Genomic DNA, 19,425 nt, shown 5'->3' with positions numbered 1-19,425 from the left:
GTGCATCCTATTAATATCACTCCAAGAGCACAACAGGCAATTCTAAAAGAGTAAGAGCAAGAGTAACAGCAGAGGACCTACTGAGCACTCTACAAACTGCAAAGGTTTGTCCATGGGTTCTACGTTGGCTCCACATATGGCTTCCCACCAGTGTCAGTGATGGGATCAGGAAGGGTTATACATAGGCCCTGGGTTGTACACTGTAGGGGCCTAGATGGGAGCTATGTGAAGTTAAGGTAAGCTGTAACGATGTAACCCATTTAGCAAGCCCAACTGGGTCAAAATAAAAAGACGTACAAACCCACTCAGAGCCCATGCCCACCTTAGCCCCAAATGAGCATGTTGGCTGGGATGTGTTACCAGTATATTCATTTCTGTTGACAAACATAATTTTCTGGGTCGATTTACTGTAAGATTCATTATGTTTTTTTCCAATTGTGGCAAAAGGTCAAGATATAAAGCCCCTCATTCTCTGAGACAAAGCGCCAGTGCCTGAAAAAGAAGGGATCTGCTCATTTCAGAAGCTGGACCACACCAGTTTCACTTTCTGAAAGCGTGACTTCCAGCACTCGTGCTACTGAGCTTCGGTTCCTGTTCCATTTTAGAAAGCAGATGTGTATAGATATGTGATAAAATCCACGGATGTCCTCAGTTACTTTGGTTCTGAGAGAGAGGTCACTGAAAATAGTATAGTCAGTAATAGCGGATAAACCTACACTGCTTAAATCTACATTCTTATAAGAATCTACAACCCTGGTAAGTGACCTGCAATTCTGATGCCCTAATGGTTGATTATAACAGCTGTCGTCATCCAAACTTGCTTGTTCTCAGTATTACAAAAGCTTTAACATGCCACAATATCTTTAGCTATGCAATGTATCCTAATGACAGTTGAGTCTTGTGGAAAGGCTCCTGAACAGCATATCATATTGAATAATCTCTTTCGAAAGTAGACTAAGAAACAAGCTAGAGATGGAAAATTCAGGACCAGAAAGTAAAAATCCACCCCAGGATTTAGTTTCAACTGCATGGGCAGCTCTACTGCAGCTCTGCAGAAACAATATGGATTACCTTTTGACTTTACACACCAATTTACAATTTCTAGTTTCAATTTACTGAGAAACTGCAAAGCCAAATTAAAAGGCCAATTCAATTTTACCTGAATTGAAATCTGAAATCAGTGCATTGCAGAGTTTTAGTTCCAAAGTATTGCTAGTTGAGGGTTTCAAGATGATGTCAATGTAAAATACAATATTGCATTTAATGTAATGAGGAGTGTAATGAAAAGTGACCAATACATGTTTAAACTTAATGTTTACACAGTACATCAATAAACGTCAAAAATCTTCACTGAAATGTTTAACCCATTATTGCTAATGTTGATGCTAATGTAGTTTCTAATGTAGCACAATGGTTCTGTGTTATCTAAAGGTTTGATTGGAGATGCTGGGAGAGAGCTTCATACATCTGTTAAAATACAGACAAGAGGATAGTCTCTCACCAGGTGTAACTAGGGCATCGCTCACTTCCTCTACGGACAGCGTTCATGGCCCCGGTTCTTACTCTCAGGTGCAAGGTAGGCTCTGGAGTACCTCTAAAGAGACAATTTGGGTGAAATTTACATTCAGTAATGTTGTTTTGTACTATTCACTGACAGAAACACCAGCGTCAGACAAGCCAGCACTTTCAGACGTGACTTATGAGGTGAAACAGTCAGGATCCCAGGATCCTCACCCCAGCCCTGACCTGTACTTCTGTAAGACTTATGTAAATCTGAGTCAAAGCCTGCCGACCAGCAATGCCTTGAATGACAGCCCTGACATGCAACTGAAAGGCATCTCCGAGAGCCAAAAGAACCTTCTCTCAATGAAGCCGCAAGAGTGGCACACATCAGACATGGATGAATCTGCCCCCCAGCAGCTCCGGTTCATTCCTGAGCAGGCCCACATCCCTGACAATGGCTACCTGGTGATGGACAGCAGCATCATGCTAAATGGAGAGCCTCCGACTAACTCCATGATTAATGGTTACCTGGATAGAAAGCTCCAGGAAGTGTACAGCCAGTACCTGCAGGAAAGACTGGCATGCCCTGGATCTTCTCCTGGTTGCAGCCTCTTCCCTCTTCTCCGCCAGCCCAGCCTGCCTCAGCTCAGTGAGCAGGCATACATGGATTCAAGCCTTGACCCTGAGGCCAGACCAAACCAAGTCCCTCCACTCGCCACCAGCCAGGGGCACCTCAGCCAACGAGCCAGCTCCAACTTCAGCTCTCCAGTACTGCGCATTTCCAACGCAGAACAGCCCAAAAGACCAGTGCACCCTGACTGCCTGTAAGAAGGGTTGAAGCTGGTACTGACTTTGGTGACTTTCAAAGACAAAAAAAGATTAAACAATTAAACAATTAATTTTCATTTATTTTAATATTTCATAATTATTTAACTGTCAGTTTTAGTTTCCCATTTCCCATATAACAGGTTCCCTGTTAATCATGTTTTTGGTAATGCAGTATTATTTGGCCATGCATTAGTTAACATTAACAAATCATCTGCATCAGCATTACCGAACAGTGAACAGAATTAATAAAGCAATACACCCCAAAGTGTATAGCTTAAATGTATTCTACATACATACATCTGTGGATCAAAATACAGTCAGATCCAAAAGTATTTGGACAGTGACATTTAAAAAATATATAAATATATGCATGTGTACACCACCACATAAAATCAGAAATAAAGCAATCAAAAGGGGTTTGACAAATGCATTTATTAAAAAACAAACAAACATCCAGGCAATTTAAGAACATGCCTGAAAAGATAGGCATATCATTGTGAAGAGATGCCTTAAATACCAGTAAATTCCAGATCTGGAACAAGATTCATTGGATTTATTGGACAGATAAAACTAAGATTAGCTTAAGTATGGAGAAGGAAAGAAAGGATTTATGATCTAAAAACATACCACATCATCTGTAAAACATGGTGGATGCACTGTTGGCATGGCATGGCAATGGAACTGGATCACTGGTGTTTACAGCTACAAGAAGCAGGATACATTCTGAAGTGTACAGAGCTACACTTTCTTGCTCAGATTTAGTCAAATGCAACAAAAAAGTCACCTGACTTCAACCTTATCAAGCGGCTTTTCACATAGTGACAACAAAACAGAAAGCAAGACTGTAGTACAGGACTGGCAAAGAATCTCCTCAGGGGAAACTCAGCATTTGGTAATATTCTCGGGTTCTTCAGGCAGTCATTGATTGTAAATTATTTGCACCGAAGTATTAAAATACTTACATTTATGAAATCATTTATTTATCAAATCAAATTGAATGTATTTCTTTAGCGTTTTTACAACTTTTGTTTTGATTGTTGATTGTTTGATTTTAAGTACAATTTGTTGGTGAACAGAAGCAAAACCACAAACAGTATGTCACTCTCCAAATACATTGATTTGTACTTAATTGTGTGTCCACAATAATCAATTTGAATGAATGCGGTTGACTAATGTGGTTAATTCAAGGCATTCATAAGTGATGCTAAAAGGACGGTTTCAGCATGATTTACTATCATTTTAAGTGCTTTAAAACTTGTAGGGATGTACAATGATATGGGAATCAAATCAGTATGCACGGACCGCTGCTTAAAAATATTCTTTTGATTTGACCGATATTTCAATCATATTTGATGATGTATTTCTTTGACTTTGGAAGATCAGAATATTACAAATGATGCTGGGCTGCTGCACTACAAGCTCTACATTTTAGTAATTTTACTGAATTTGTAACCCTCCACAAATGAATATATGGATGTTATATGGATGTTTAATAGTAACACTGACAATTTCATATATTTATCAGCATCATAAGAAATTACACATTATACATACTGTGTATTAGCATTGGCCCACAGTTCTCAAATCTATGAATCTCTTTGTGATTTGCTAATGTTAACCAATTTAGTTGGTTTAGAAAAAAGTTCAATTAGGCAGCTTGATGTAAAGTGTTATCTTTTTGTGCTTGTAATAACAGTAGCCTCCAGTGGGTTATGCACAATTATTAATTAAATAAATAATTTAACCCATAGGAAAAAAGAAAGGAAATCCTGTAAAATGTCAAATTGTTCTAAATGACATAGCGTTAGATACTAAAATGCATATTTGCAAAAGGCTGTATATCTGCCACCTGCTGCTACATTATGGTACTGTACTTATAATAAACCAACTATAGCAAATTAAAAAATCTGCATACTTTTTAATTGTTGTCCGTCAATGAACACATTTGCTCGCAGACCAGTGTAATTCTAAACAAAGTCTTATTACATGCAGCTCATACTGATTCGTCATACCCTGGTCTTACTGATGTGGCTCCCCCTTAAAAGTCCCTTACAGCTGATTGGATTCCACTGCTAGCTCAGGGATTCCTGTGCACATTAGTGCCTGAGTGCATCCGTTAGCTGGGGAGCCAGCCAGTGGGGTGTGGGTGTGGAAGGACAGAGATACACACACGCATGCCCCATCCCGCTCTCCCCTTGCTCCCCTGGCCAGGCAGCAGCATGCTGAAACTCTGGATCCCCCAGACCTACCTCCACCTTCTCCTCCTCCTACTACTACTAGCAGATCCCTCAACTGCCCTAACATCCACCCAAAATCTTTCACCTCAGCTGGGGAACCACAGCAAGGATAGCATTGATGTAGACGAAGCGGAGAGCCATCACACTGGCTCCATAGCTCTTCGAGTCTTCAGTGTGGACTACCACCATGTGCAAGCTCCCTTTGAAATCGTGCTCTGGATCATGTTGGCATCTTTGGCTAAGCTAGGTGAGTTTTTTTTTTTTTTTTTGTAGTAGAGGTTAAAAGAGATTTCTTCAAATCTGAGCCTTGTTTAATCCATACTAACACCAAGACTCTTGAGTGCATGTTGACACTTTGTCAACAGATGTATTTACAGATAATATGCACAGAATGTTCTTTATCAAAAAGGTGATTTTATTTCAGAATAATTCACTATGTTTAAGGGAGCATCTGCTCATTATCAAAGTTAATAATAATAAAGGCAAAAGTTTGTACTTTGTATTTTTAAAAGCTCAGTGCTCTTATTATTTCCTCATATGTGGCCTAATCCACAAAAAATATTGAGGAAGGCTGTGTGAATATGTTCAACTGATGCGACTGATGTGTAATGAAGTCAATGTAATCAAACTAATTATACAAACAACTGCTTAAATATTTTGTGGTGACCTTACAGAGTATCAATAACTCTGCTATAACATTTGCTATAAAAAACATCCTACTGCTCAAAACATGAACACTGGTATCAAAAAACACCTAGCACCTTTTGCACTACTCTTCACAATAGGCTACAAAATGATCGAAATCACATGTTTCTGAGGATTCCACTGGTTAAATGCCCAGTCAGAAACTGTTTACATAGACCGGTATGATAAACTACAAAGCAAAACATCAATACAGTATACATAGCATGAAAGCAAAAAAGATCTTGTGAAGCAAAAACATGTATGCAATTTGTCTACTTAAAAGTGAAGACTAAACATCCTTAACTTAAGCAGGAACTGCAAACATCTGTAATACAGGTCTAGCAGAACATCACTGGGAAAGAAACCCAGAGTCTGGTGATGTGGATGGCTTCCACACTTCAGCAAAAAAGTATTAACAATGGTTATTTAATGTAGTTAAGCTGTGCTATGGTTGACAGCTAAAATAAAAAAAATAACTTTTATTAATAAATAACCTTATTGTACATCCAAACTTAATCATTAGAATAAGTATAAGATAATCCAAAATGAACGTTTCTTAAAGAAAATCCTCCATACTAGTTAATTGTATGGACTGCACACTCCATAACAATACAGCTTTCCACAATAAGCTGTAGAAATAACCCCAGGTAACATTAATATTCATTTTAAAAAGCATTGTATTCATTGCACTTACATTCTCAGAGACCCAAAAATGATAAAATTAATAAATGAATAATGCACAAACCAATAAATGTGGGATAACTATGGAATTGGGTTAAAGGTTGTGGGCAGCAACACTGCCTTCTATGGGACAGGCTACTTTTTAATTCCCCAGCCAAGCAAACCACACTACACCAATAGGAGACCATGGGCAAGACTTCTAACGCTACATTCACCTACCTAATGCTACCTAAATTAGAGTGTTAGCCAAATGCCGTGAATGTAAATGTACAGTGGCTATAAAATGTGTTCACCCCGTGGATGTTTTCCTCTTTTATTATTTTTGTAAATGGAATCAAGGTCAATATAATTTGTACTTTTTAAAAAAGAAAAAGAAAACTGAATTTACCAAAAAACAAAAAAAACAACAAAAAAAAAACTTAAAAAAGTTAAAGTGAAAACAGATTTATTATGTTATGATTTATGTTATGTTATGATATGTTAGATTTATGTTATGTCAATTAAATAAAAATATCTAATGTAAAAATAAATGATTGCATAAATATTCACTCCCTTCAAGTCAGTATTTAGTAGATGCACCCTTGCATTCATTCACAGTCTGTGTGGATAGGTCTTAATCAGGCTTACACGTCTAGGCACTGCAATTTTACACAATTTTTCTTTGCAAAACTGCTTAAGATTTGTCATGTTGCACAGTCCAGCAACAAATTCTCTATTGGATTGTGGTCTGAGCTTTTCCTCAGCCACTGCATAACATTGTTGTCTTAAAACTATTTCTGTGCAGCTTTCGCTGTATGTTTCAAGTCATTGTCTTGCTGGAAAATAAATCTTCTCTTGCGGACTGAAAAAGCTTAGGAGCCTTAGTCAAGATTTAATTCGTATTAATTTTGCCACTCTACCACGAAGCTTTGACTGATGAAAAACCCAAGCAACAGTTGTCATATGCAGAGTCTTTCCTTTCTGAACTGCTGAAGCTTTTAATTCATTCAGAGTAGTCAGAGTTGTCTTGGTGGCCTACCTCCCTAGTCTCCTTCTTGCACAGTCACTAAGTTTGTGAGGAGAGACTGCTCATGTGCCACATTCCTTCCATTTTTTAATGTTGGATTTAACTGAACTTAATTGAATTGTGACTTTTTATTATTATTTTATATTGTGAACCATCCCTTGACTTTTCAATTGCCTTTTTTTGCGTAGAGTGTTCTTTTGACCTTCCAAACATGTGTCTCTATACTATCATCACTTCGAACATATTCACTGCACTCGCGTAATCCGCATTTCATTAACTGTGAGATTACCAACTGTCTGGACCTCTGCTGAATTAGGTAAATCACTTTAAAGGGGGGGGGGGGACTATTTGTGCAATCACGTAATTAACATTATATCTTTTATTTAATTGACATTACTTTGTAAAGATCTGTTTTCACCATGATATTAAAGAGTTTTTGTGTATTTGTTTTGTCAAATTATATTGACCATCATTTCATTAAAAATCAATAAAAGGGGAAAGCATCCATGGAGCTGAACACCTTTTAGCTGCCAACAGTATTATTAGCTGCCTTCACAAGGATTAACGAGGGCATTGCTAATTATTTTAGTAACTCCCATACCATGCATATTTTTCCAATGGCAATAAACCACCAGAATCCATCTCTGTATAAGAAAAATTATACCAAAAGCCTAGACAGAATAAAAAAAACAACAACACTTGAATAGACTCCAGATCCCACCTAATCCAATCCCATCCCACCATAACAAGACTACAAATTTCACTGGCATAATGATATCGTTCTTAGGGTTCCACTGGTCTGGACGAATACCTGCCGTGGTACCTGAAAGCTGTCTACTAATCATGGTGGGCCTACTGGTTGGAGGAGTCATCTATGGGGTCCGCCACACCGCTCCACCTGTCCTGAGTGCTGAAGCTTTCTTCCTCTACCTGCTCCCACCCATTGTTCTGGATGCTGGTTATTTCCTACCAGGGAGGCTCTTCTTTGAGAACCTGGGCACCATCCTGTGGTATGCTGTGCTGGGTACGCTGTGGAATGTGCTAGGTATCGGGCTCTCGCTGTATGGGCTGTGCCAGCTAGGTGGCTGGGGCCTGGAAGAGGTCAGCCTGCTCCACTTCTTGCTCTTTGGAAGTCTGATTGCTGCCGTGGATCCAGTGGCAGTGCTCTCGGTGTTTGAGGAGATCCATGTCAATGAACAGCTTCACATCCTGGTGTTTGGAGAATCACTTCTCAATGACGCAGTAACTGTGGTAAGAGTGAAAGTTGGATGATTTTTCTTTCAATTACAGAACACAGTGAACAATATAAACCAAGCCATTAACCCAAGATCCGTGGGCCCACATTTTGTGGGCTGTCTGCTGTTGTTTGAACTGTTTAAGTGCTGACAAGGACTGGCAAGCAAAAGAATATATATATATTTTTTCATATTTCATCTTTAGGTTTTTTTGGCCAATATATCTTAATATCTACTAGTAAAAAATAATCTTCATAATCTTTTTTTAAAAAAAGGTAAAAGGTCTTCATATTCGTTGGCAGTGGTGGCTCAGCCGTTAGAGCGCCGGGATATCGATAACAGGGTTGTGGGTTCGATTCCCGGGCTCGGCAAGCTGCCACTGTTGGGCCCTTTACCCTCTCTGCTCCCTGGGCGCTGGAGTTGGCTGCCCACCGCTCTGGGTGTGTGTGTGTGTACTCCCCTAACACGTGTGTGTGTGTGTGTGTGTTCACTACCAGATGGGTTAAATGCGGAGGACACATTTCGCTGTACAGTAACAAATACGTGCACCTTTACATGTAAAGTGACAAATTTCAAGCTTTGTTTTTTGTTTTATCAGTGTGGCTAATAGCTCACAAACATTACAAACCCTGTCTCTTAAATTATTAGCATATTTCATAAGCACAAACAGAAAAGGATGTACAATGCAGAAATTTAAATACTGAATACTGAAGGCCAGGTTGCTTTGATAGTAGCCTTCTGCTCATCTGTATTTCTAGGACAGGTGTTAGGGTTCAGGTCTGGGGGATTGGCTGACCAATCAGGCAATATCATGGTCAGCAAACCATTTGGTAGCTAAGTTCTGCTGAAAAATGTAATCATTGAGCATTGGTAATTTTTTTTCTCCTTAGCCCAGGTAAGAGACTTCTGAAGTTGTATTGTAAGTGTGTGTGGCTTGATATTAGGAATGCAGCAGTTGTAGCACCTTTTCTGGGGACATCTGTGCATGGTATCTCTTGATGCACTGAAGTTCTTGAATAGACACATGACAATCCTTTCAAGGCTGTGGTCATCCATGTTGCTTATGCACCTTTTCCTACCATTTCTCCTAACCAGACAACTTCCCTTAATACACTATATTGCCAAAAGAATTCACTCACCCATCTAAAGCATTGAATTCAGGCGTTCCAATCAATTCAATGGCCACAGGTGTATAAAACCAAGCATCTAGGCATGCAGACTGTTTCTACAAACATTTGTGATAGAATGTGTCACTCTCAGAAGCTCAGTGAGTTTCAGCGTGGTACCGTGATAGGATGCCACCTGTACAAGTCCAGTCATGAAAATTCCTCACTACTAAATATTTCACAGTCAGTCAGGGGTTTTATAACAAAGAGGAAGTGATTGGGAACGGCAGCAACAAAACGACAGGCCATGTAAAATGACAGAGCAGGGTCAGTGGATGATGAGGCACATCGACAACTACAGGATAAAAGAGACAATGCTAAATACCCCCCCCCCCAAAAAAAAAAAAAAAAAAAAAAAAAACAAACAAAAAAACAACAACAACCCAAAAAGATAAAAAAAAAGCCTTTTTGATTTTTCCTTCTGTCATTTTTCCACAGGTGCTATATAAACTGTTTGAGTCCTTTCTACGCATGCCAACTGTGTCCAGCGTGGACGTGCTTGCTGGAGGCTGTCAGTTTGTGGTGGTAGGATTGGGAGGCCTGTTTGTGGGCCTGTTCTTTGGGCTGGTTGCAGCCCTCACCACTCGTTTTACTGCCAGAGCACAGGTCATTGCTCCACTCTTTGTCTTCCTCTACAGCTACCTGTCCTACCTTACCTCGGAAATGCTTCACTTCTCCGGCATCATGGCGTGAGTGTACAGCTACAGATATCTAAACACACAACCGTTCAGGGGACAACAGTGGTATCAGATGTTACCAGCAGGTCCTGCAATGTGATGTATAAACAATGCAATATAAAGAAAATGTAAACTATTACAAACTTTTACATCTTTACATTTTTCATTCATGGGGCTCATTTTTACTTTAGAATTGTATAAAACAAATATAATACACTAATCTTGCCTAAAATGTGAAAAAGAATGTACCATCTTTAACTGTATGCCTTTCGAAGATCTGTTCTGATCTTCTCCTTACTTAACTATTCACAGCAACAGACATTTTGACCAAACGTTTGCTTGCATCCATAAATTATAATTATATATATATATATATATATATATATATATATATATATATATATATATATATAAACACAATTCTTTTGAAATATATTTAAATAAATTTGTTTCACTCAGTATTATACCATTATATCATCACCATCATAAATCCTTATACATCCAAAAATTAAAGCTTTCCAGAAAATAAAACCCTCAATGCAAAAAGATTTTATCTATATTTTGACATAATGTAAAGTAGTGGAAAAAAGAGCAAAAAGCAAGGTTTTTGCATGAGAGTGAGGATGTATAGTTCCATGCACTTGTGCATTCAATTAAAACTAGAAGCTAACACTTTTCACTACATATATTCTGGTAAGGAAGTGTGACTGAAATGGCACACATTGTAGCTTTTCAGCTACTTTCAGACTGTTTCAGGATATGGTTAACCAACATCTGACTTCCTCTTATTGCGTGAAACTGTCATCAACTCACAGCGTTATTTAAACACATGCAGGGACATTTCTTGTCAATTCTTATAAGGTTAGGAATGTGTGCTCAAGGCTTCACTGCAAGATTTTAGACAATGTATATGTTTACAATAACCCTTCTGGGGAGACCCAGAAAGACACAGTGCTCTGTAAATAAACAAAGGCCATTTTCACTTAGTCCAGAGCCCTGAAAACTGTATAGGCTGATTCAAGATAAGCGTCAGCCTCTAAAACAGTTTTTATAACCTTCAGAAAGACTGGTCTCAGATCAGCCAAAACCATCACTCTTCAGAACCACCAAGCATAAACTAAAAGAGACAAAATGGCAATTTAGCTTCAGAACAGATTTCTAAACATTACCTTCACACTTCATAGAAGTCTTAATATTGGTCTGCCTGTGCTGGTAAGGCCAATGAACAACCTAACATATTTTTGTACCTTCCAGCATTATTGAACACTGTTTGGGAACATCACTTATCACTGTTTGAGAACCACTGGTCAAAAGCAGTGTTTGCCAGCTAAGTACAGTGCGGGAGGCCCACCTGTACTTAAAGTGTGCAAGATAAGCAAAAACAATTCCAGGTTTGCTGGAGTAATTGTCTTTACTACCCAAGGAAAGATTTCTACTAGATGTTGGAGCATTGCCATAAGGATCTGATTGCAGCAAGAGCGTTAGTGAGGTCAGGATGTTGGGTGATCACTACCTCACCTCTTCCCCAACTTATCCCAAAACTATTGCATGGAGCACCATGATTCCAGAGATCTTGCCCATGCCTGGGATTAGACATTGTGCCAATGGGCATGTTTTTACAGCTCCAGAGAGTCCAATTCCATTTAAAGTACTTTACTACAGGGGCTAGACAAGCTGTTTGTGTGCATTTGCACATCTGTATCAGCAATGGGTGCAACCTAAAGATCCCTAAGTTTGTGGATGTGACAAAAGCACTTTCCAACTGGACAACATTTTTGTGTCACCAATCAAACACATTTTAATCCAGTTAAAAAAAAGGTTTCATACACTGCACTGCAATACATACAACTAAACAGGACTAACTGCTCTCTTTGTAAGGAAACATGTGGTTGTTCAGTGTTTTACAATAACTTAAAATATGTAGAATACAATTTCTGTGCTGTTCTCTCTGCAGTATTGTGACCTGTGCTGTGACTATGAAACAGTATGTGGAGGCCAATGTCTCTGAGAGGTCCAACACCACCATCAAGTACTTCCTGAAGATGTGGAGCAGCGTGAGTGAGACCCTGATCTTCATCTTTCTGGGCGTATCTACCATCCAGGATGTCCACATGTGGAGCTGGCCCTTCGTCTCCTCCACACTCTTCCTCTGTCTGCTTTGGAGGGCTCTTGGTAAGTGCATACCATTGAAACACTCCATGTACCTTACTCTGATCAGATAGATATCTGATCTGTGAGAAAATTTTCAATCAAACAACTGGAGACAGAAGACAAGGCCAAAGTTTGCATTATATGGTTCATCGTTGTTGCTTTCTGTTCTTCTTTCATCTCTTCTCCACTCCTCAGGTGTACTCCTTCTTACAGCAGTAGTCAACAAACTTCGCCGCAATGCTGTGACCTTCCGTGACCAGTTCATCATTGCATATGGTGGCCTGCGAGGGGCAATTTGTTTCTCACTGGTCTTCCTCATTGAAGATTTCCCCAAAAAAAGGCTTTTCATCACCACCACCATTGTGGTCATTCTGTTCACTGTGTTTGTGCAGGTTGATCAATGCATGCAAGATGTCTTACCATCACATTTATATTTAAACATACATGTTCCCTCCAAAAATATTGAAATGGCAAGGCTGATTCTTTTTTTTTGTTGTTGTTATAAATTTAATACATTAAATAACATCATAGCTTCCACATGTAGATATGTTAAACAATTTAGATCATGGCAGCTTTTTCAACTGAGCAAAACTATTGGACCATGTGCCTGACAGGTGTTTCTTGCTGCCCAGGTTTGCTTTGTTAGATTTATCGTTTAATCAATGAATTGCTGTGAATGTATACTCTTGGTGTGAGCCCTAGATGTTGCCTGTGAAAACTGCCTTTATTATAGAAAGGATCACTAAAATAAAAACCAGATAGTTGTCTATGGGAGAAAAGTAAGACATTTTAAAGCTGTGAAAAGAGGGACAATCAATCAGAGCAACTGCACAAGAATTGTGATTTATAACCACACTAATAACCACACATCAAGTAGGTCAGCCAAGGAAAACAACAGAAGCTTAAGTCAGAGGCATATTAAGAGCAAGAGGTGAGGAGGTGAAGGTATCAAAATCCTTTGTTGAAAGATGACTTTGAGAGCAGAAATATAGAGGCCATATCACAAGATGAAATCCATAGTAAGAACTGGAAGGGCAGATTGGAACTTGCAGAGAAATGATGGGATCAGCCACAAATGTTTTATAGACAGATGAGCCCAAGATTAACCTCAGTGAAAGTGATGGAACTGCCATAGTTTAGAGAATGATAAGAATCTGCTCATGATCCAAAACATAGAGGCTTCTTATTTAAGCATGGTGGAGGTAGTGTTTGCAAGCCTGCTTCTGGAATGAGCTCACTCTCACTCAAACTCATAATGGTAGCAGCAGTAGAAGTCTGTCTGCCAATTTACAGAAAATGCATGTAGTCCAATTGGGAGAAATTTTACAATGCAGCTTTAGCCAACATGACAAAAGAGGGGAAGAGGGGAAAAATGTTTTAGACTAAGCAAATCTGTGTTAAAAGCCAGGAAGCATCTAACAAACGCAGAATACAACAGTTAGGTGATATATTAGTGAGTCACTAGCACAAAGCAATTATTGCAACAAAAAAAAAAAGTACATTCTTATGCTTTTGCTCATCTAACATTTTTGGTATGCCACCAAATGTGCCATTATCTATGTTAACATATCTAGATGTAAATATTAGGAAAATAAAAGCTAGAATTTTCACCCCCCATCTCATTTATTTATTATAAAATGTATATATATATGTCATACATATATTTAAACAAAATATATGGTCTTGCTGTTCCACTATTTCCAGAGAAGACTATACATCAGCAGCTACCTACAAGCAAGATAAGTGGTTGAATACATTTTTATCAATCAATCAATAATTAACTCTCCGTTTTGTGCTTCAGGGTATGACCATCAAGCCTCTGGTAGAGCTACTTGACGTTAAAAGGAAGAAGAGAGTTTTGCCCACAGTGAGTGAGGAGATCCACTGCAGGGTAAGTGAGCCATTAGAGCAATGCTGTCATCTTCACAAAGCTCTTGTTTCACTTGCTTAGCTTTTAACACACAAATATACAGATACCTACAACACAAAGAGAGTTAGTGTGAGAAATCTCTGTATGTCATCTTAAACAAAAGGGAAAAAAGATTAAAAAAAAATCTCCAGATTAGTTACAAAAAACATGTGTTTGGATATGTAATAGTCTGGGGTCTGAGGCAGTTTCCAGTAGTGTAATTTAGAGCCAAGAACAGAAGTAAACAAATATTACTAAATATTTACACTTGGATTAAATAACAAAAACACATAACAAAAGCTTTAGTTTAAGTTGCATCCTACTATTTTGGATATTTTATTCTGAAGTGTAGTGCAGTATAAATAAGTCTCCAAAAATGGAAATGGCTACAGTATACAAAGTAACAGTATAATAGGTAGGTGCATGTGCTTTATTACTGCCCACCACTGGCAAAAACTGGAAGCACACAGGTTGACAGAACCATCCTAGGCTAATTTATTATCAGTAACACAAAAGGCAAGGTAGGGCAAAAATAGAACAACGACCAGGACTTGAAAATACAAGGGGCTGGGTTAGTTAGAATATGCATAGATTAGTTATCTCCTTCTTCAAACGTTCAGTTCATGAAGCCATTGCTAACAGGCTAATGAGCTGATTCATGTGTTTTTAATCAGAGATGATATACATGAGTCAAACAAGACCAGCCACAAGACAGGCCGATGGTTGAAACTAAAACTGAATGATGAATAAGCATGTGCATTATTGAGCAAAATGCTACAAACTATTAGGTTTTTGTCAAATTTATTTTAGGTTTTCTTTTGAGATCAATTTGACCTTCAGTTTTGAATATTTTGGTCTCTTGCCATACATAGAGATAGAATCTGGTCTTGTAGTCATTGCAAAGATGGCCACAAAGTTGAAAAATGATGAAAAAGCGAATGGAGATTACACAAAGTCACAAAAGTGAAACAGTGGCGATTTACAAAAGTGCTTCGCTGTTTACTCAAAAAATACAGTATAGACTACATGTATAGACTACAAAAGATATGTCCAAGCTTAGATACTACTAAACACAAAAGTGTTTAGCACTTTTTGAATAGTTGGGTCTTCAGTGTTATCAATAATGCCCCACTATCATCAGAATAACTTTAACTTAATTATCAAATCATTAGAGTGGCCTAAATGATAGAAAAGCAGCCTTGTGACCGGAAAATGAGATCAATCCCCTGAACCGTCAGGACACAACTTAAGTGCCCTTTGAGTAATGCACCTAATGCCCAACTGCTTCCTGCGCACCACAGCTAGAACTGCCCACCACTCTAGGCGCATGTGCTCATTTCTCCTGTAGGGTGCACGTGTGTATGTGTGTGCAACACAAATGGTGATTGAGTGGTTCTTCCTTCTAAATCTTACAGTTGTCCTTCAACCAACATACCAACCTTAGCCTGTTGTCCATGCTAATTAAATAACATGTTATTCTATTTACAGCTCCTGGACCACCTGTTGTCAGGGATCGAAGATGTTGTTGGTTACTGGGGGCAGCATTACTGGAAAGACAAGTATGATCCCCTATGTCCCTCTAATTTGCCTGATAATTGCAAATGGTGACAGGGATGGGCCTATGTTTGAGCATACTAGTGGTGTGCACAGTTTGCACAGCCTGTAAAAAGCCATGTTTTACCATGTTTAATGCAGCTCCACTTTTCTTGTACAGGAGCAAACTGCCCAGTAGGGGGCAGTATAGATCTTCGCATTTGGATGTGTCTGAATTATTTGGGTTGATTATCTGATGAATCTCAAGCTTAAAGCTCAGATTCATATTTTGATTATGAGATAATTATTATTATGTACATCAACATAGTACCTAGTAGTGTAGTGACCATTGTATCAGTACACCTACCATGTACTGTAGGTGCAGTTTGTAGTTTGTAGGTTTACAGTTATGATTGTAGCCCATCTGTGCACAATATGTCAGCCATCATCTACCCCATATCTACCCCATCATCTACCCCATCACTTTTCTAACCAGACCACCTGTTAGATATTGTTCGAGGGGCTATTCCCAGCTGGTATGAGTTTATGAGTTTTCTTACACATTGTGTAAGAGTACAGGTGGCTTCAGTAAAAGCATTATTTTGCATCAGTACCTGTGGACATCCACAGGTTTGAACAGTTCAACACAAAGTACCTGAAGAGATTTCTGATCCGGGAGGATAAGCAGCCAAAGTCCAGTATCGTGCGACTCTACCAGGAGCTGGAACGTCGAGAACAGATGGGAGAGGACGATGAGGGCAAGCGAGAGAAAGCACCTGCAGTGTAAGAGAATCTCTGACACACATGCAGGATGAACAATTATGCTGGTGTAGAAACATGCAGCTATGACAGAACTTGTTGAATAACTCTAGTGCAAGCTCAAAACCATAGGAACCTGCTTTGATGTCTTTACCGCAGTGAGGAAAATCAAATCCAGAGCAGACCACTATTGCCAGAGGAGATGGACAGCATAAGGAGGATTTTGTCCACAAACCTGCGCAACTTCAACAATAAGGTATGACCCTGACATGTATAGTGTTCATACATGACTTTGTGTTTACCCATAAACCCCAAAGCCCATATTTCAGCTCACACTTTAATTCTTGACTTTAATATCTATAAATATAATCAGAGTGAACTATGTATAAGGGTAGGATATTGGTTTTCATATTAGTTACCAAATAAATACTGAATGAGTTATTCAATAATACACCTCAAAAGTTAACAACTAAATAATAAGCCTGGAGCTTAACTATCTCTTGACATGTTATGTTTATATTTATGTTTATATATATTTGCTTGTATCTAGTTTGTATACTTTGAACAGTGTGGCTACATGACTATCTGATGGATTTCTCTAGCATATCACAGCCTATAGCAGACACACTCTGCACCAGGACTTCACAGTGGATGGTAGTAGGAAAGCAGGTCTGCAGCGGCACCAGAGTCTGGGAGAGAGACACAGCTCTATACAGACACACAGCAGCCAGGTTCACTTGCGTTACTGACACTCCTGCCAAACCTTAGTCTGCACTGACCAGCCATAACTTTAAAACCACCTGCCTAATATTGTGTAGGTCCCCATTATGCTACCAAACCAGCTCTGACTCACTGAGGCATGGACTCCACAAAGCCTCTGAAGGTGTCCTGTGTTATCTCGCACCATAACGTTAGCAGAAGATCAAAAGTTGTGAGTTCACTTGTTGTAGCTGGTTCACCCTGGTCTACTCTTTCTAATTTTAGTAATATACCAACCACTAACCTCAAGACTTGCTTGATGTTTTGGAGATCTGTCTACCCATCACAGTTTGTCCTCTGTCAAAGTGACTTAGATTCTTACGCTTGCCCATTTTTCCTGCTTTCAACACATAAACTTCTGTTCTGAACTGACTATCGCTTGCTGCCTAATATGTATATCCCACCTGTATATACACTGGTTGTAACCAGATAATCAATGTAATTCACTTCATCTGTCAGTGGTTTTAATCTTATGGCTGATCGGTGTATGTAAACTGTATAATGCCTATTTTTGATTGTCATATTATATGATTGAAAAAAAATTAAAAGGAACGAAAATTGGAAATCAGACAAATTATGGGGATTATTCCTAATAGATATATTAGCAGGTAATATCACCTCATACTTGTAACATGACCTCACACTAGCATTTAGCTCCTTCAGATCTTTCGATTTTTTTAAACTTCTTATTTACACATTGTTGTTTATTTGACGAAACATCAAATGACTCATGGCTTTCAATCCTGTGTGGTTGCACTTTAATCAGTGGGATCATGCAGACGGCCGGGCCGCATGCCTCTCCAGGTCACTAACAGGTACCTGCTCGTCCCCACATTTTGCTATATCCTTTAAACTAAGAAATAGCAGAGGAAGCACATTCATTTGCATTGACTGTCGACAAGTGGTGTGTTCTCTGCCTTCCAACAGTGGGTCAAAGTCCCAGGCCTGTGCACAGCCCAGCAGAGGTCAGCCCGAATGGACCAGTGAGAGTCACCTTGGACGGATTGGCCAATCTTTCTGGTCCATCTCTTCAAAATCAAGCCTCCAGCACTACCAGAATGCACATGCCAAAGAAACTCAGCTTTGTCCTTGAGAATGAGAAAGAGAAATAGCTGTCCTCTCAGCTTATAAATCAATCACACATCTTGGAGTGATGTCACTCAGCCTTTTACGCATAATATACACAATGCTGCTACGTACAAATTATTATTTTAATCATGGCCTAACATTACAGTTGAATGAAATTAAAACCTGAAGTGACCTTCTTTTTGAAAGCCAATGCCTTGGTTTACAGTAAACTGCTAATGACTGCGGAATTTCCTGTAATTTTACGTATATCTATGCTTTTACATATATCATGTGTTTTTTTTCCTCTGAATACTTTTTGCACAAGATTTCTGGTAAAATAAATGCAGCTCTTAAATTGCCACATATTGCAATAAAGTTGCCAAAACAATAATAGTTGTACAGTATCAAAACTGACACATTCAAATTTCCCCTTGCATGTAAGCATTGCCTGTGCCTTTGGCCTACCGACTGTAGAGGGGTGGGGTTGGTGGACACATATGATTAAAATTTATAAAACAAAACTGCAGTGTTTGAAATATTGATATTTCTTATAGCATAGCGCAATTTTATATTAGGAAGATGCTTCAGATGCTTTACTGTAATAAATTCTGGAGTCCGTCTGGATCTTATACCCCTATGTACAGTTCATATTATTAGGCATTACTATGCATTATTTATTGGTCTAATAGACCAATTTCTTATGATATGGTTTGAATAAAAAAAAGGGTGCTTAAACAATTGGAGAGAATTGATCTAAATAATATATTCCAACATGTCTTTACTTTCCTGTGCATGTAAGACTTACTGTATAATACAGTCAACACAGTTCATGCATGTTTAAAAAGTCTTAAGAGTCAGATCCACAGATGTTTAACTAAGGTAAAGTTAGCATGCTATTTTTAAGGCATACATGGCAGCTTATTGTCACTGCAGGCTACAGCCTAGGGTTGCCACCTTCAATCTGTATATTCACTTACTGGACACTCACTTATTGCCTTTTTTCATTAATAACCTCCGTGGATGGATAGCTATATAACTCACAATGTAATCTAGGGTAGATAGATATCAGTTCTGCTGCAGAAGCCAATGAGTTATCATGCTGTAGTGCTAAGCAACAGCACACATTTCAAATCAGCAGTCCCTAGGGTAATCCAAGCCGATCAAATTTATCTTTTGTATATAAATAGTTTGATTGAATAAAAAATCAGTGTGAATTTTATTTAAAATTG

General features: G+C 38.7%; 2 protein-coding genes across 3 annotated transcripts; both read left to right on the top strand.

Moving 5' to 3' along the window:
- Nucleotides 1-142: 142 nt before the first annotated feature.
- On the top strand, nucleotides 143-4,253 carry LOC140541079 (uncharacterized). 2 transcript variants are annotated; one of them, XM_072663603.1, is made up of 3 exons: nucleotides 143-756; nucleotides 1,432-1,576; nucleotides 1,658-4,253. In XM_072663603.1, exons 2-3 carry the CDS (start codon nucleotides 1,444-1,446, stop codon nucleotides 2,329-2,331), a joined length of 807 nt encoding a protein of 268 aa, XP_072519704.1. In that variant the 5' UTR covers nucleotides 143-756; nucleotides 1,432-1,443; the 3' UTR covers nucleotides 2,332-4,253. The 2 variants fall into 2 exon arrangements, with proteins under 2 accessions (XP_072519704.1, XP_072519703.1); XM_072663602.1 differs by having other exon boundaries at nucleotides 1,432-4,253.
- Nucleotides 4,254-4,505: 252 nt separating this feature from the next.
- Nucleotides 4,506-18,374, top strand: LOC140540750 (sodium/hydrogen exchanger 2-like). Its single transcript, XM_072663178.1, has 12 exons — nucleotides 4,506-4,815; nucleotides 7,727-8,190; nucleotides 9,779-10,029; nucleotides 11,972-12,189; nucleotides 12,364-12,560; nucleotides 13,970-14,059; nucleotides 15,566-15,636; nucleotides 16,241-16,393; nucleotides 16,529-16,625; nucleotides 16,972-17,100; nucleotides 17,895-17,943; nucleotides 18,056-18,374. The coding sequence occupies exons 1-12, from the start codon at nucleotides 4,506-4,508 to the stop codon at nucleotides 18,238-18,240; spliced, it is 2,214 nt and encodes a 737-aa protein (XP_072519279.1). The 3' UTR covers nucleotides 18,241-18,374.
- Nucleotides 18,375-19,425: the final 1,051 nt, after the last annotated feature.

Source organism: Salminus brasiliensis, chromosome 19, assembly GCF_030463535.1.
Source record: "Salminus brasiliensis chromosome 19, fSalBra1.hap2, whole genome shotgun sequence".
NCBI lineage: Eukaryota > Metazoa > Chordata > Actinopteri > Characiformes > Bryconidae > Salminus > Salminus brasiliensis.
Note: the sequence above shows the minus strand (reverse complement) of the source record. Positions and strands in the feature narration are given on the sequence as shown.

What these genes read in the sequence shown, in the direction of transcription:
- LOC140541079 (XM_072663602.1), top strand. Translation starts at nt 1,444, where the DNA reads ATGCTGGGAGAGAGCTTCATACATCTGTTAAAATACAGACAAGAGGAT.
- LOC140540750 (XM_072663178.1), top strand. Translation starts at nt 4,506, where the DNA reads ATGCCCCATCCCGCTCTCCCCTTGCTCCCCTGGCCAGGCAGCAGCATG. An exon ending in TGTTCACTGTGTTTGTGCAG is followed by an intron (nt 12,561 to 13,969) that starts GTTGATCAATGC and finishes TTTGTGCTTCAG; the next exon opens with GGTATGACCATCAAGCCTCT. An exon ending in CCTCTCCAGGTCACTAACAG is followed by an intron (nt 17,944 to 18,055) that starts GTACCTGCTCGT and finishes GCCTTCCAACAG; the next exon opens with TGGGTCAAAGTCCCAGGCCT.